This window comes from Eublepharis macularius, chromosome 3 (genome assembly GCF_028583425.1).
Source record: "Eublepharis macularius isolate TG4126 chromosome 3, MPM_Emac_v1.0, whole genome shotgun sequence".
Taxonomy (NCBI): Eukaryota; Metazoa; Chordata; class Lepidosauria; order Squamata; family Eublepharidae; genus Eublepharis; species Eublepharis macularius.
The window spans coordinates 127,389,774-127,406,203 of NC_072792.1; the positions used below are offsets into that span (position 1 = coordinate 127,389,774).

General features: G+C 44.8%; 1 protein-coding gene across 2 annotated transcripts; it reads left to right on the plus strand.

Annotated features, from left to right (window-relative positions):
* The first annotated feature begins 1,627 nt into the window (after positions 1 to 1,627).
* On the plus strand, positions 1,628 to 16,340 carry ADPRH (ADP-ribosylarginine hydrolase). 2 transcript variants are annotated; one of them, XM_054973067.1, is made up of 4 exons: positions 1,628 to 1,764; positions 10,818 to 11,133; positions 15,039 to 15,399; positions 15,767 to 16,340. In XM_054973067.1, the coding sequence occupies exons 2-4, from the start codon at positions 10,821 to 10,823 to the stop codon at positions 16,170 to 16,172; spliced, it is 1,080 nt and encodes a 359-aa protein (XP_054829042.1). In that variant the 5' UTR covers positions 1,628 to 1,764; positions 10,818 to 10,820; the 3' UTR covers positions 16,173 to 16,340. The 2 variants fall into 2 exon arrangements, with proteins under 2 accessions (XP_054829042.1, XP_054829041.1); XM_054973066.1 differs by having other exon boundaries at positions 1,628 to 1,760.
* The last annotated feature ends 90 nt before the right edge of the window (positions 16,341 to 16,430 follow it).

Genomic DNA, 16,430 nt, shown 5'->3' on the forward strand with positions numbered 1-16,430 from the left:
CCATAGATGGAAGAACTAATTTTTCACATAATGTGGCTTTGTTCCCTTTTCTTAGAACAAATTAGTCTGGTAAGGCTTAGAGCCAAGCTACAAGTGACGCCTTACACAGGTTGGACACTTGTCAGCTTCCCTCAAGTTTTGATGGGAAATGTAGGCATCCTGGTTTTACAGCTTGGCTCTCCATTACAGCTGCAAGACAAGGATGCCTACATTTCCCATCAAAACTTGAGGGAAACTGACAAGTGTCCAACCTGTGTCAGGCGTCACTTGTAGCTTGGCTCTTAGTTCTTGTCCTACGTGATACAGATCTTTATAACCCATGACTGCCAGTTTAAATGGTAATTAAGTAGGATGTTCAACAGGAAAACACAAGTCTGCCTTATGCTGAACCAAATTATTGGTCCATGAAAGCCAGTATTGGCTACTTAGACTGGCAGCAGCTCTCCAGGGTCTCAGGCAGAGGTCTTTCACATCATCTACTGCCTGGTCTATTTTAACTGGAAATGCTGGGGATGGAACCTGGGACCTCGTGCATACCAAGCAGAGGCTCTTCCACTGAGTCAGCCCCTCTCCTCTAGATCTGCTTTTACATTCTTTAATTTTTGTATAAGCTTTGTTATTCATGTAATTTAATTATGTGGTGTATCAATGTGCAGAGTCTGTTACCTCTGAAACAGCTGTAGGTCATGTAGCTTTTTTAGAGCCATAGCTATAAACTGAACAGGAAAACAGGTAGTGCTCCAGGAATTAGATCTTCAATTGCTGTAGTTTCTTGCACCTCAAAGCAGCCACAAGCATATTCTGTACTATTCCTAGTAATGGATATGGGGAAAAAAATGCTGTTCATGTAAGGGATGCTTGCATGCTCGCCAGTGATTTTATTTGCTGTGCCTAGAGATGTAAAGGCCCAGAGAGCCAGTTTGGTGTTGTGGTTAAGATCGTGGGACTCTAATCTGGAGAACTGGGTTTGATTCCTCACTTCTCCACTTGAAGCCAGGTGGGGGACCTTGGGTCAGTCACAGCTTCTAGGAGCTCTCTCAGCCCCACCCACCTCACAGGATGTTTGTTGTGGGGATAATAATGACATACTTTGTAAACCGCTCTGAGTGAGCATTAAGTTGTCCTGAAGGGTGGTATATAAATCGAATATTGTTGTTATTATTATATAACTAAACTGGGGAAAATGTCTCATTCACGGAACTGGAATCCCCCCTCCCCCGCCCCAAAGCATAAGATTAGGAAGTGGAGCTGCCAATCAAACCCGCACCTTTTGCAACTGCGCCGGACCCGAGATCCGTTCTAGAGAACCGGGAGTCTGTGCAAACTACTTTCTTTGGAAGGCAGCTGGTGCGTTTTTCCTGCATCAAGATAACTTCCAACGATACCATGATTATTTGCTGAACAGAAGTAATCGTGTAAAGCCTCCCAATTTTACTCTGCAGCGAAAGGACCCGATCAGCTTTTTCAAGCTGTCTAAGCGCTTCGGATCTCTCCGTGCCACCCTCTCCCGGCAGAGAAATGGAAGCGCAGCCCGAGATCTCTAGCGCCCCCTTTCTCCGCCCTCTCTGCCCGCGGAGCCAAACGCCCCCAAAGCGGCTCTCGCCCTTCCCTTTCCGATCAGCTGGCCAAGGCAGTTGTTTCCTTCACCTGCTTGCTGGAAATTGGTTGCTGTACTCGCTTGATCCGCCAGCAGCAAGCGCTTTTCCGGCCGAGGGGATTTCCTGACGACTTTTAGCCTTGTCCGACTCCCCGAGCAAACTGCAAGTACTTTCTTTAAGAAATAGGTGCCTTGTGCCTTTTAGCAGCGCATTCAGGGGGCGTGTAAACCCGGGTACGCCGGACCCAACCCTGGACACTGCATCGACGGGCATACATCTGTTGGAGTTTAACTGTCCATAGAAGGGGAAACACAGAATGAAATTTCCCAAGGGCGGGGGGGGGGGGGAGAAAAACCAAATAGAAAAACGAAGTTGAATGCTATTGCTTTTATATCGTTTTTGTCAGCCTAAGAAGCAACTTGCCTAGACCTGGATAGCCCAGGTGAGCCTGATCTCGTTAGATCTCTGAAGCTAAGCAGGGTCAGCCTTGGTTAGTAATTGGACGGGAGACCTCCAATGAAGACCAGGGTTACAGAGGCTGGCAATGGAAAATCACTCCTGTTAGTCTCTTGCCATGAAAACCCCACCAGGGGTCACCATAAGTCAGCTAGGACTTGAGGGCACTACACACAAGAAGCAACTTAGTTCCTTATTACATTGCCCATGCCAAGCTGCAAACATAAAAACTTAGTTCCAGCTATTTCGTTTTAACCACACATAAGGTGCCCAGCTGCAAGGTAGAATACACTTCACCCCTAAGTGTGTGTATGTAAGTAAAGCCTTGGCCTTCTTAATGATGAAGAAAGAAAGGACATAAACATGGGAGGGGGACTGTTGTTCCCTTTGTATTTTGATACACCATAATGATTGATGTATTAGGATGTAAATGTCTTCAGCAACTCTTGAAAACATGAACATGTTCGACCCCTAAGGAAGGAAGAGTACATAAATTTTAAAGTATATACATTTAAATATTTTTAAAAGGAATTTTCCAAGGTTGGGGCGGGGGGAGGATGAATTAGGGTTTCCAGGTTCTATACCCTCCTGGTGGGAGAGGGGGAAACCTAGCACCAGTTTTCTTCCCATACATAAACGCTCCTGGTGCTGACGCAATGACATCATTTCCAGGAACTGATGTCAGCACGTCGGCAGCTGGCAATTGTGGGACCAATTCAGCCTAGTGGAACTCCAAATTGGCCCCAGCAGGAGCATGCTGGGCACAATATTACTTCAGGAAGTGACATTGTCACTCCTGCCGGGTGTGTGCCCGCTGTGCGCTTGCCCAGGAAGTTTTCTGCCCCCCCCCGGCCTGTTCCCCCTCTCTTTCTCTCCTGCTGGCCAGATTAGCAATGGGGGGCGGGGTGGAGGCTGGGAGCCAGGGACCCCCTGCTGCCACAGGTGGGATGAGATCTCTAGAAGAACTCAGATTTAAAACTATGTTTTGAAGTCACTATATAACAAATGCTGTTAATTTTGAGTAATGTTAGGTTATATCAAAATGTCTACTAAGTTTGCTGTTATCTGTCCACTACTTAAAAAACCATCCCTAGACAAAAATGATATGTCCAATTATTGCTCAGTCTCTAATCTGCCCTTTCTGAGCAAAGTGATTGAGAGAGAAGTAGCTGACCAACTCCAGACCTTCTTGGACAACTCTAGTGCTCTGGACCTTTTCCAGTCAGGATTCAAACCAGGGCATGGAACAGAAACAGCACTAGTAGTGTTAGTGGATGATCTCTGTCTGAATATAGACAAAATCCATGCCTTTTGTCCACAGAAGTGGGCATCAGAGGATGTGCCCTGGACTGGTTTAAATCATTTCTCATGGAACAGACTCAAAGGATGGCCGTTGGAGATCAGCTATCTCCAGATAGCTTGCAGGGTTTTTCAGGGTGCAGTCTTATTTCCCATGTTATTCAACCTGTAGGTAAAGCCTTTAGGAGAACTCATTTGCAGCTTTGGAGTTGGATGTCACCAATATGCAGATGACACCCAACTCTATATCTCACTATCTAGGTTTGCACAGGATGCAGTAGAAATCTTAGATCGCTGCCTGACAGCCGTGGTGAAATGGTTGAAAAACAACAAATTGAAATTGAACCCAGACAAGACTGAAGTGATGCTTATTGGGAAGGCAGAGATCTTGAAGGACATTGTACTCCCCACTTTTGATGGAGTTCATTTGATCCTTGCAGACTCGGTTAAGAGCCTAGGGGTTACACTGGATCCAGCGCTACTACTAGAAAAACAAATTAAGGCAGCTGCAAAAAATGCTTTCTACAATCTCACTCTAGCCTGGAAGATGGCTTCTTATCTTGACACGGCTGACCTGGCCACCTGGATCCATGCTATGGTCACATCAAGGCTTGACTATTGTTATGCACTATACATAGGTCTCCCATCTAAGCTAACTAGGAAGCTCCAATTGGTGCAAAATGCTGCAGCTCGACTGTTAGCAGGAGTGAGCAGGAGCATGAGCATCACTCCCATCCTACAGTCACTCCACTGGCTACCTATCAATTACCGTGCTCAGTTCAAGGTATTGGTTATTACATACAAAGCTCTTCATGGCCTTGGTCCGGCATGGCCTTGGTCCAGTTGCTTGAGATGATTGCAACAACCAATCAACATTGCTTGTGTAAATACTTGAAGACTGTAGCTCTTGACTGAAGTCTGAGTTGAGACCAGCAGTATGTTTGATATTGTAATATGTGGTTGTAGGGTACAATCCTGAGCTTCTTACATACTACTTATTTGCTTGGTAGAAAATGTCAGGCAAATTTACTATTCCATTATAGTTGGGAGCTGGTAGATATGGGAGCAGGACTTATGAAAGGTGCCCAGCATTGAGCAGTAATGCTTGCTGCTTATCCAAACTCTCTAATCTTCCACCTGCTGACAGTGGGGCCACTTCTACCCCCGCTCCCGCTACACTAATCCTATGCAATACCAGATCTGTTAGGAACAAGGTTGCATGCATTACGGGGATGTTGCAGGAAGAGAAAATCGACGTGGCTTGCCTAACAGAGACATGGCTGCAGGAAAATGACAAGGTGTGTCTGTCCCAACTAACTCCCCCTGGCTATGTAGTCCTACACCAACCTTGCTATAGTAGCCGAGGAGGAGGGGTTGCTATTATTCTTCGTGAGTCCTTCAACTTCCATAGATCTCCAGTACAAGTTATAGCTGGTATTGACTGCTTGTTCCTGTCTCTGGGAATTAAAGATAGATTGGATATCCTTCTTGTGTATAGACCACCCAGCTCCCTTTCTGAGTTGGCAGAGCTGCTAGCAGACATGCTGCTGGAGACACCTAAACATATTGTTCTGGGGGACTTCAACAATTGCTGAAGGCAAAAGTTAATATAGCCCCAACACCTCACAAAATTGAGGAGGGCTATCTTGAGTGTGTTACTGGCCCAAGGTTACCCAGTGAGCTTCGATGGCAGAGTGGGAATTTGAACCTGGATCTCCCAGACTGTAGCCTGGCACTCTGACCACTATCCACACTGTAGAGGAAGAAATTTATATACCAATCTCTAATCTCTAGACTAGAATTTTTTTAAAAGGTAGAAGAAATCCAGTAGAATTCCCGAAGTAGAAGAAGTCAAGATCTCTCATCCACTTGACCTTCCCAGAGGTAGGGCAGATTCACACTTGCAGTAGGATGATGTTGTAAAGAAATTCATTTTTTTAAACATTTTGGTTAGGCTTTTGAGACTTTTTTTCCTTTTAGGAGACTGGGCCTGGTCGGCACTGTCTGTTCCAGCCAGATAAAAGGCCTTGAGCCACAGGTGCAAAACTGAAGCAGATTTCAAGGACTCCGTTTGACAGAGGCTGGCACCAACCTCCTGGCTTGTTAGCCTGTAGCCTTCTGGGGGTGGGTTGATTTCTTCCCCCCTCGCTTACCTGTGAGGACAGGCTACGGCTGGACTTATTGTCAGGTTTTTGGTCCTTTTGATTGGCTGAGTTACCTGGACCTTATGTAGGCAGTGGGTCTTAAAAGTATTGTTTATTAGTCTATATTTCCTCCCTCCTTGGGATCATACTTTCCTGGAGGATCTTTTTGCTCCTGTTCCTGCATGCTATGCAGCTGGTGGATTCCTGAGCTAGCAACGTTTCTGCTTTTGTCTCTTGCATTTCTGGACTTAAGAGCTAAAGTTCCCATTTGACAACATCTGGAACCAGTTAGGGATTTCTAGATTATGTGGCCTTTTTTGTACTTCTCCACATATTTCTGTTTATTTGCTTTTGCAGTTTTCTTTAATAAATTACTTTTTCTTACATTGGTGTGGAGTTATTAAGAGTTGTGACCTCAGTCCAAATCCAGTTCTTTGGCCATTTTGCCATATGCTACCCCCGTTAATTGTTTTTGGAACTCAGCCTGCTGAGTGTCTACTTTCATTTGTTTAGTTCCCTGAGAGTTGGAGGTCTGCCTCTCATTTTCTAGTTGTGGGGTTAGTCAGAGAAACTGGTGACAACTTATTATTCTGACAGAGAGGCTTCACTTGCCAGTCTTTTTGGAACTTTGCCTCCTGACAGCACTAAAAGTGACTGGCAGTCCCCTGGGGATTCAGGCAGGCCTGCTGGGAACCTCTACAGATGTGATAAAATACCCAGGTGGTAGAATGGACTACTGTCCCGGGCAGGGCTTTTTTTCTGGGAAAATAGGTGGTGGAACTCAGTGGGTTGCCAGCACAGGGGGCAACTCTTGGCAGAAGGTGCTCCTGGTACCACATGTGCGCGCCCAAAGTGTGTGCATACTCCCAGGACCAATCATGTCACTTTGGGTCAGCTGGAACAAGGGGGGAGGTTTTGGAAGTTTAAATCACTTGGTGAAAATGGTCACATGGCTGGTGGCCCTGCCCCCCGATCTCCAGACAGAGGGGAGTTTAGATTGCCCTCCACACCGCTCCAGTGGTGTGGAGGGCAATCTAAACTCCCCTCTGTCTGGAGATCAGGGGGCAGGGCCACCAGCCATGTGTCCATTTTCAAGAGGTTCCAGAACTCTGTTCCACTGCGTTCCTGCTGAAAAAAAGCCCTGGTCCTGGGTAACCAGAGCAAGCCATATCTTGTCAGATCTCAGAAGCTAAGTGGGGTTAGTCTTGGTTAGTGATTGGATGGGGGAACCTCCAACAAAGACTGGGGCTGCAGAGGCAGGCAATAGCAAACCACATCCATTAGTCTCTTGACTTGAAAACCCCACCAGGGGTCACCATAAGTCAGCTATGACTTGAGGGTGCTCTCCGCCACAACCAGAATGGATTGTACTTCAGAATGAAGGTGAAGGATTACATTTTCAAAATTCCCCTGCAACAATGATGTCTGGAAAACTAGCACAACTTGCAAAGGATCAGCTAGTATGCCTCTCTCTGATGTGCTGTGTATTTGAAGAGTTTTAATATGAGGAAGAGTGTATCCTCCACGCCACATTTTCAAGTGGTGCATCCTATTTTACTGCTTCAGAATTCTACCATCTCTTTCTGCTGCACGTGTAGAGCAGACTACATTCTATTTAGCATGAGAGAGTTAGGACAGAGTGTACTGAGGGGAGAAGAGGATTGGCAGAGTCAGGAGAGAATGGGGAAGTTTCTTCTCTTACCAGAAATCACATGCCTGTCTTTAAAATAAAACCGGAGTCCAGTGGCACTTTAGAGATTTACAGAATTTATTCCAGCATACGTTTTCAGTGTGCATCTGATGCAGGGAGTTCTTCTGATTCAGCACAGCTTATGCTGGAAGAAGTTTCTACTCTCATCTCATCTTTACTCAACAAGTAGAGTTCGCTGCCAGAAGATGTAGTAATTGGAGATGGGCACGAACAGGAAAAAAACAACGAACATGATGTTCGTTGTTTGTTGCCATCCACAAACAGGGACTCACGAACAATGACTAACATGGCCCTGTTCATGAACATGTTCATGGTTGGCTGTTCATGGGGGCCAGCAAGCTGTCTTCCAGCCATCATGCAAATTTGGTCAAGATCCCTACCACACCACTCCCAGAAACCTTATCTGAGCGGGCAGCAGGAAAGGTACCAATAATAAATAATAGCTTGGCCCAGAGCCTGGCAGCAGCCCTGGAACTTGGAGGGGTAGATCCCTATCCCACCACACACAAAGAAAATTCAAGCTCCAATGCACTCTATCAAAATGCCAACAGCAACTCTCTCCCTCTCCACTGTCTGCAAACTAAGCCAGAGCTGGGAGCTCCCCTCCCCCTTGCTCTTTGCTCCCTTGTAAAAAATTTGGAACTTCACACTTGAAAGGAAGACCTGCCTGTCAAGCTAAATTGGGCATAGATTGGGGTTTCCAGGGCAACAGCAGGAGTTCAGACAGAGTTCAGGCAGTCCCTGCCTACGTTGCCAAGGGAACTGATTGCAGGAGCCAGACTGTCTGGCTTGACGAACAGCAACGAATGAGGCTTGCAATGACCACCTGTTCGTTTAGAATGGGGCCTCACAAACAGCTTGTTTGCGAACATCAGATTGGGCTGTTCGTGGCTTTTTTTTGTTCATATTGCTGTTCGTGCCCATCTCTAGTAGTGATGACTACAGATATGAACAATTTTAAAAAGGGATTGGACAGATTCGTGGTCTATCAGTGGCTACTAGCCATGGAGGCTAAAGGGAATCTCCACAGAGGCAGTAAGCCTTTGAATACCAGTGCCAGGAGGCATCATCAGAGGAAGGCCTATCCTCTCTGCCATTGTTGGCCCTCCGGTGTGAAACCGGATGCTTGACTAGATGGACCACTGGTCTGATCCAGCAGGGCTCTTCTTAGGAGTTCAGTGGCACCTTACAGACGAGCAGCTCTAGCCACATGGAATCATCAGCTTATTTGGGGGAGCTGAACAGCGCAAAAAGGGCATTTAGAGGTGCATAGGATGGGGTGAGATGGATAAAGGAGTAAGGAGACCCATTTTCTCATGTTCTTATTCCAACGTGAAATGAGGAGCGAACTTTGAAATGAGAGCCTGGCTGTACTCATCATATGCCAGCTGCTCAGAGGGAAGTCCCTCTTCTCAGAACTGAGAAGGAAGTGGTTCGCCCAAAGTGTATTTACTCAAACAGGTCATAATATAAAATAGGAAGATTGACTAAAGTAATAATGATGAAAGTGCTCACTTGGTCTAAATGCCAAAAGGCCCCAAATAAATGTTTGGCAGCTCCAGGTAAAGGATGCCAGATAGTCACTGTTGGAAAAGACCATTCTCTGCCTGAGATCCTGGAGAATCATTGAGTCAGAAAAAATATTGAGCTGGTTGGACCAGTAGTCTGTTTCAGCATAAGGCTGCTTTGTGTGTTCAGTTTTAGATTATTTAAGCCAAACTGTGAGAGATCTATGATTATTTACCAATAAATGGTTGTTTGAGGTTTTAAAACTTGAAATACAGCAAGAGAGAGGGGTGTTTAACTCTTTCCCCTTCTGAAGTTCTTCCAGTCTAAATGCCCTAGGAGATTTTTTAAAAAAATCTACATTATTTCCTTTTATTCCTGTGGATATTTCCTGATTGTGTCAGGCAGTAGAGCTTTCCCTAGAGTTAGGCAGCACAGAAGGATTTATTTGGCTGTATTTCAAAGCAATGTTAGGATAAATTTGGTGTTTTCTATAATAATGGAAAGATATATCCTTGATTAGATCTAACAGTACTTTACAACTTGGAATGTGTTCCTGTCATTTTAGATTGATTTATCTTCCCTGGTTCTTTAGATTTCAAATTTGAAATTTGATGGTTAGATCCTAGAAAAACAGGTTCCAGTGGGTCTCACGTTGCCATAGGCAGGTAAATTGGTGGGAGCTAGACACAAAGGCACACCTCATGGCTCAGTAGTCCAAATAGACCCAGAAGGACAAGGAGGTCTGTTCAGTAGTTTCTCTAAGCTAGCTGGCTACAAATTTTTCTAAGCTAATTTCCCACATTCATTTTTTCATTTCCCAGTTTTGATAAGACAAGAAAGAATAAGGCAACTTCATGTATTCTGCAGATAGTGGAGGAGTCATCTTCTTTCCTTTCCAAGACAATTAGGATCAAGAAACGCCATCTAGATATAAACATTGGCAGCACAGAAGTCATCTTTACTAATTAAAAATACTAGATATTCTCTGATCTATTCGCCTTTTTGCATATTCAGGACATGATTATTTATTCAGAAGTAACTTCCAGGGTGTCCATTGGGACTCCCATATAAGAAGGCACGTACAGACTGTAGCATTAGGTTACAAGCTTAGTGCCCTCACCCCAGAAGAAGTCCCGTCATCTTGATCTCTGGGTCCTTTAATGTAGCACAAAATTAACAACAAAGGAAGTTGTCTTACTATTTCTAATCTAATCATATATTATCAACCAGGGAGCATCCTCAGTCGTCCCTGACAGAAGTCAATCCTAATTGTAACTATTTGCTTATGTGCATTCGTCATTACTTTCCTGTTTCTCCACTCCTCCCTCTTATGCTGAAATTGTAAAGTCCTCAGGGCAGGGACCATTTCTTGCTGGACATAAGTAAAAGTGTCATGTCATGTGTTATATAAAAAAGAGGGGCAGGGAGAAGCGGATAGATGGAGTGGTGTGATGGCTGCTGCTGTATGTGCGTAAAGTGCCATCAAGTTGCTGCCGATTTATGGCAGCCCTAAGGGTTTTTCAAGGCAAATGAACCCTTCAAGCTTTCAATGTGGCAAGATACTTAATTTGCAAGCTGTTGTGCATTCCAGTACTCCACAGTGCCCTTGAAAAATCTCATCATAAAATGCTTTATTCTGTCAGATTCAATGAGCATCTCTGCCAGTCGGCAAAGGGACTGTGAATGATGTGATGGAACATCATTTGCTTTGGGCAATTGTCAGAACCTTTGCGGCCTTAGAAATGGACATATTCTTCCAGGTTCTTCCAAACCACTGAAAAACACTTTTTACAAATAAATTGTAGATATGGGCCTGATCAATGATAAAATGGTTCTTTTTAATATATACCTACTACATGCAGGCTAAGGTGTTAGGTTACACCTACATTAAGAATCTTTCTGTGATTTTGCACGTTATAAAATGTTAAAACATGCATGTTTAGGCACTTTAAAATAGAATGAAACCAAGTATACAATGATTGGCATCTTGCACTGAAAGATATTTAACAAAACCACTGAATTTTGTTGGTGATAGCTAAAGTTTTAACCAATTTTAACGGAGGCTTTATGTCTTTTCCTTTCTCTTTTTTGTGGGGACAGATCATGTGTTCTGGACTGCTTGAAAACTATGTGGCAGCCATGGTGTTGAGTGCCACCGGAGATGCCCTGGGCTTTAAGAACGGCAAGTGGGAATTCCTTAGCTGTGGTGAGAAGATTCACGCGCAACTGGCAGAAATGGGAGGTGTGGATAAAATCAATGTGGCAGGCTGGCTGGTCAGCGATGATACTGTCATGCACTTGGCTACAGCTGAAGCCCTGACTGCAGCTGGAACAGACCCAGATTTTACACACCTGTATGCTCTCCTAGCAAGAAACTATAGGGACTGCATGAACGACATGAGCGGAAGAGCTCCAGGTAACCTTTTCTAAAGCTGTATACTTTATAAGAAAGCACAGTTGTATTTCTCAAGTGTCACTAGAGTTGTCTGGGGTTTTCATAGAAATGATGTTATCACAACTTCATCTCTCTCGTTAACCCCCCCCCCTGCCACTCCAAGCAGCTAAAGGTAATGGGAACTTGGGTCAAGGAATCCCATCACCACATGGGGCTTGTGACTCCTAAAGACGAATTGCAGAGTACAATAAACAACTTACTTCAGTAATAAACATTCTGCAGTATCTTAATTATTAAAGTGCAAAGTGCTCAAACAGTGAATTATATATACAATACACGTAAAGTACATCAATATACTTATAAATATATTCAGAATATGAAATCTAAATCTCTCATTGAATGGCACACCACATATTTGAGTAGCTCTATGGAATGTGAACTGGCAGAACAGATATTTACTTGGCAATATAACTTTCTCAGGACCAAACTAGACAATACCATATCTCTGAGTCTACAATGTGACACTATTTTAGAGCCTTGATTTTTACTTTTCAAAATACAGCAGGGGTCTGATCCTATGGACTGCTGCGTTGGAGGGGGGATGAGGAGCTCTGAGTTCTTATGCCCCCTCCACAGTCTCCAGCGGGGCTGGCGTGTCCATGGAGGTGGGTCCAGCAGCTGCCTTGAGCGCTGAGACGCCAGAGGGGGTGGGGCCGTGCTGCGGAGCTGGCAGCAGAAGCGCTGGCGGCTGAGCGGAAGGGCTGGGAAGCCACCTTTGTGCTGCCCTGGCCACCTAGTGCATCTGGCCCACAGCTGCTGCACCTGGCTGGGAATGCGTGCTGGTGGCGGCAGTGCGGGGCAGTCTGAGCAGGCAGCCTCCCAACCCTTCTACTCAGTTGCCCCATGCTGCCACCTGCATGCAGCTGCGGGCCAGGCACAGCAGGCGGCCGGGGCAACTGAGCAGGAGGCCTGGGAGGCCAAATGTGTGCCGTCCCAACTGCCTGCTGCGCCCATAGGGCTGGCTCGCAGCGGCATGCTGTGTGATGACATCACACGCAGTGACATCATCATACAGTCCGGGTGCGAGCGTGCGCTTGGTGGTGGCAATAGCCCTGAAGCTGCCCCCGGCCTCAGGCACCAGATACTCTGGCACCGGCCCTGGTCCCCAGCACAATTGGACTTCTGCATTTTGAAAAGTAAAAATCAAGGCTCCAAAATGGCACCATGTTCCCATGACAGACTTGGGGACGTGGTATCATCTAGCTTGGCCTTCGATCAAGGCCTATACAGCAAATATAGTTTCTTCTCACGCTGTAAGGACTGAGAGTAATGGTTTTGTACCCTCGACTTTTCCATCTACAAACTTTATTAGTGAACGTTCCTCTAAAAATTTTTGCAGAAAAATTCCACTGACTCCCCTAGCTTGCAGCTAACAGATCCACTAGAATATGATGAAGCATTAGCCTATAAAAACACATGTACTGTGAATTTAATTTTTTTTTTTAAAGGTGCAACTCAATTTTAAAAAATGATGGAGGGAGGGAAAGTGACGGGAGCCACAGAGCATGGACATCTTATGCCCAAAGCCCTGTAGAAATCTGCAGGAGGCCCATTGTTTCTATATGCATGCAGTGTTCAGAATATTTAGTATTCCTTTTCAGTAGTTGTATCTTTGGGTTATTGTAAAACTTTTAATAGAATATAAGCTGGGATATAGGAGCCCTGTGGCTGTACTGCAGCCCAAGCTCTGCTCACGACCTGAGTTCGATCCTGGCAGAAGCCAGGTTCAGGTAGCTGGCTCAAGGTTGACTCAGCCTTCTAAGGTCGGTAAAATAAGTACCCAGTTTCCTGGGGGTAAAGTGTAGATGGCTGGGGAAGGCAATGGAAAACCACCTCGTAACAAAAAGTCTGCCATGAAAACGTCGTGATGTGACGTCCCCTCCCGTGGGTCAGTAATGACTCGGTGCTTGCACCTTTACCTTTTTAAGCTGGGATATGGTTTCCTGATTTTGGTCTGGATTGATGAGGGTTTTATTCACATACAGCTATTTTGAGATATTTTTGATTAATTTTTGTATATGCACTGAATGCTGTTCAGATTTTTTTTACAGTGTATTTATGTGTTGTCGGTTTGATTTACCCTTTTCCCAGTATCATTGGCAAAATCTGTCTTCATCTGGGTTTATCATTGCACAGGGTTTTATTTCTAGCTGTTAAGGAGAGAAGCTGCCAGATGACTTTTTCCCCAATCCCGTGGTTGGGGGAACTACTTTAAATGGAGGAAGAGATGTTTCCTCTTTTTCTGTTTTCTTCTACCCTTTTGTATTCCCTCCTGTGATTATATTGTTAAATTTTCCACCCTGTGGAATTTCAAAATCACTGGAACGGGGAAATTTGGAGGAGTGTTACATTAAATGTTCCTTTGGTACAAACGTAACTTTTGACTTCTGGGATTTTAAAGCAACCTAAGAGCCAAATGTGGCAACATTGGAAAGTAGCTTAAAATGGGATTTGCTCATTTTAAGCTACAAGATGGTTGACTTTTTTCTTGAGAAGTTGTACCACATACTTTGCAGAATATTTGAGGTGCATGAGATGGTTCAAATTTTTTCTTCACCTGTGTTTGGTTTAAGGTGTATCTTACAATGGTGATGACCATTCATAATTCTAACAATGTCAACAGAAATCACTGGCCAAATGGCTTTGTCAATATGCCTGTTCTTTTTTTCCTATCACCTTATTTACTACATGAAGATTTCACTGAGCAGTAAAAATGAGCACAGAAAAGACAGAAAATAAAACCAACACCCTTGTAAACAGTGAAGAACAAATGGGAAAGCCTTTTTTCAGTGAAACTGTTGTAAGCCACAAGATGGAAGCAGATGCAGCATAGGGGCTCCACCTGAACCATGAGCTGGGAAATCCCCTGCTCAAACCTAATCTCTACGAAGGATGCACTTTTAGCCAGAGCCACCCATCTGTAGTATGGAAAGAATAAATGCAGGCCTTCTACTGAGATTGTTGGGCTAACACATGGAACTCCAATTAAGCTCTAGAAAATGGTTTATATTCATGATAAAGCTTCGGCTTGGACCCAATAGGGCTGTTCGGGCAGTGCAGCTGCAGCTCTTTGGACAGACCTTGAAGAGAATTTTTGCATGCGTCCTCACCCCTGCTGCTGACTCCCAACTTGTCCCTCTCCTCCACTGTTCCTTCAGGTCCACCACCCCAAGGGAGCATAATTTCATGGAGCAAAGAAGGCTGCAGTGAGGGACCGGGGAGGTGTAACTGTTCGGATTGCGAAGAGTTGTCTATGGGCAGTAGGCCAGGTCTGTGGGGTCCAGAGACCAGGTCTTCTACTGATGGAAAACAATGGTGGACCAGGTGGAAGCTGGGGTATATCCTCTTCCTCCTGTTGCTTCTGGGGGAAGACGCTTCTCATTATCCTTCTAATTTCCTTGTTTTCATTAAATTGGGAATATTGTTCTGATATTAAAACAGAAATGTTTCCTGATACAACTTTCTGGAATGATAATACTCCTGATATTTAATGAAAATGATCATCACGCCCTCCTAGCTTTCTGATATGGAATTAATTTTTTAATTGCACACCCCTTTGGATGATTAGTATCCCTGTGCGTATACATACACTGGTGTGTGCGTGCGAAGGGCAAAGTGCAGGACATTTCTTGCTTGGTAGCAGTTTTTAATCAGTTAGGTGTTTATTCAGAGGTATGTTCATCTTACATATGCAGAATTGGCTGCTACAGATTTTGGGCAGAAAAAAAAAGCCTGCTCATGTTTCAAAGCTACAAGCGTAGGGGCTTGAGGAAAGGTCTGCAGATAGAGCAAACTGGTGCTGTGTGGCATTGACTGAAACCGGAGATAAATATTCTGACTAACTTCCTTCTGTCTATCCTCTGCAGGTGACACCTGCATGCATTATGCATATCGTTTGAAACCAGATGAGCCGGATGGCTGGAAAATCCCTTTCAATGCAAGAGGGGGAGGGTGTGGAGCTGCCATGAGGTCAATGTGCATTGGACTACGGTTTCGTCATCCGGAACAATTGGATAGCTTGATTGAAGTCAGCATAGAGAGTGGGCGAATGACTCACCACCATCCAACAGGCTACCTGGGATCCCTGGCTTCTGCCCTCTTCACTTCATATGCTGTGAATCGTAAGCCACCTCAGGAGTGGGGGAAGGGGCTGATGACCATGCTACCAAAGGCTAAAGCCTATATCCAGAAGTCAGCTCACTTTGTGGAAGAGAACTTGCAGCACTGGTATGTGACTGTACATCTGCCTGTTTGAAGTTCAAAGTGTCTTTTGTTGAACTGGTATGCTGTTGAGAAAGTATGCAATACAATCAGTACTGGGACTGAGATTGCACAACTATAAACGGAAGGGAAGGAAATGGAGGGTATCTGTTGCCTTAAAATGTTATAATGTTGAAATAGTCGTATCCCGACTACCAGAGAACATTGCTTTAAGCCTGTCCACAAACATTTCTTGGTAACGTGGGATATCAAAAATGTAGAGTACATCCCCTATGTTCATACTGCATATATCTTTTGAGTCCCACACGTGTCGTATGCCTTATCACGTTAGCTTGCTTGAGAGAAACCCTGATTTCTTTTTTTCATTTCATAGGAACTACTTTGAAAGTAAGTGGAAGAAGTACCTGAAAATCAGAGGCATTTCAGATGGGAAGTCTCATCCTTCCTTTCCTGAAGAATACGGTGTGAAACAGAGAGACGAATTCTATACTTCTCTGAGTTATTCCGGCTGGGGAGGCAGCAGTGGTCATGATGCTCCCATGATTGCTTATGATGCCCTTCTTGGTTCTGGGAACAACTGGACTGAGCTAGCCAGTAGAGGCTTCTTCCATGGGGGAGACAGTGACTCTACAGGGGCCATTGCTGCATGCTGGTGGGGAGCAATGCATGGCTTCCAAGGGGTCAGTGCAAACAACTATAGGGAGATCGAGTACAGAGACCGACTGGAGAAAGTAGCTGGAGACCTTTATCATCTCAGTTTGGCTGCAAAGCTTGACTGAAGAAGCCCTTTGGGATGGCGGAGCAAGAAGAAATGGCAGAAACCAAATGCTGATAGGCTGTCTCATTCTTTGTCCTTATGAAGACCACTATCTAGTCAAATATAAGGCTATGTTGTTTAAATAGACTCAACAAAAGGCTTTCCCTGGGAATTAAAATGTTAAAATAATTATTTGCTGGATTCATATGGTGTAAAACTAAGTATCATTGAACAGTGCAGGCTATTTCTGTTCACCTGCATAGGCTGATCAATAGGTGGC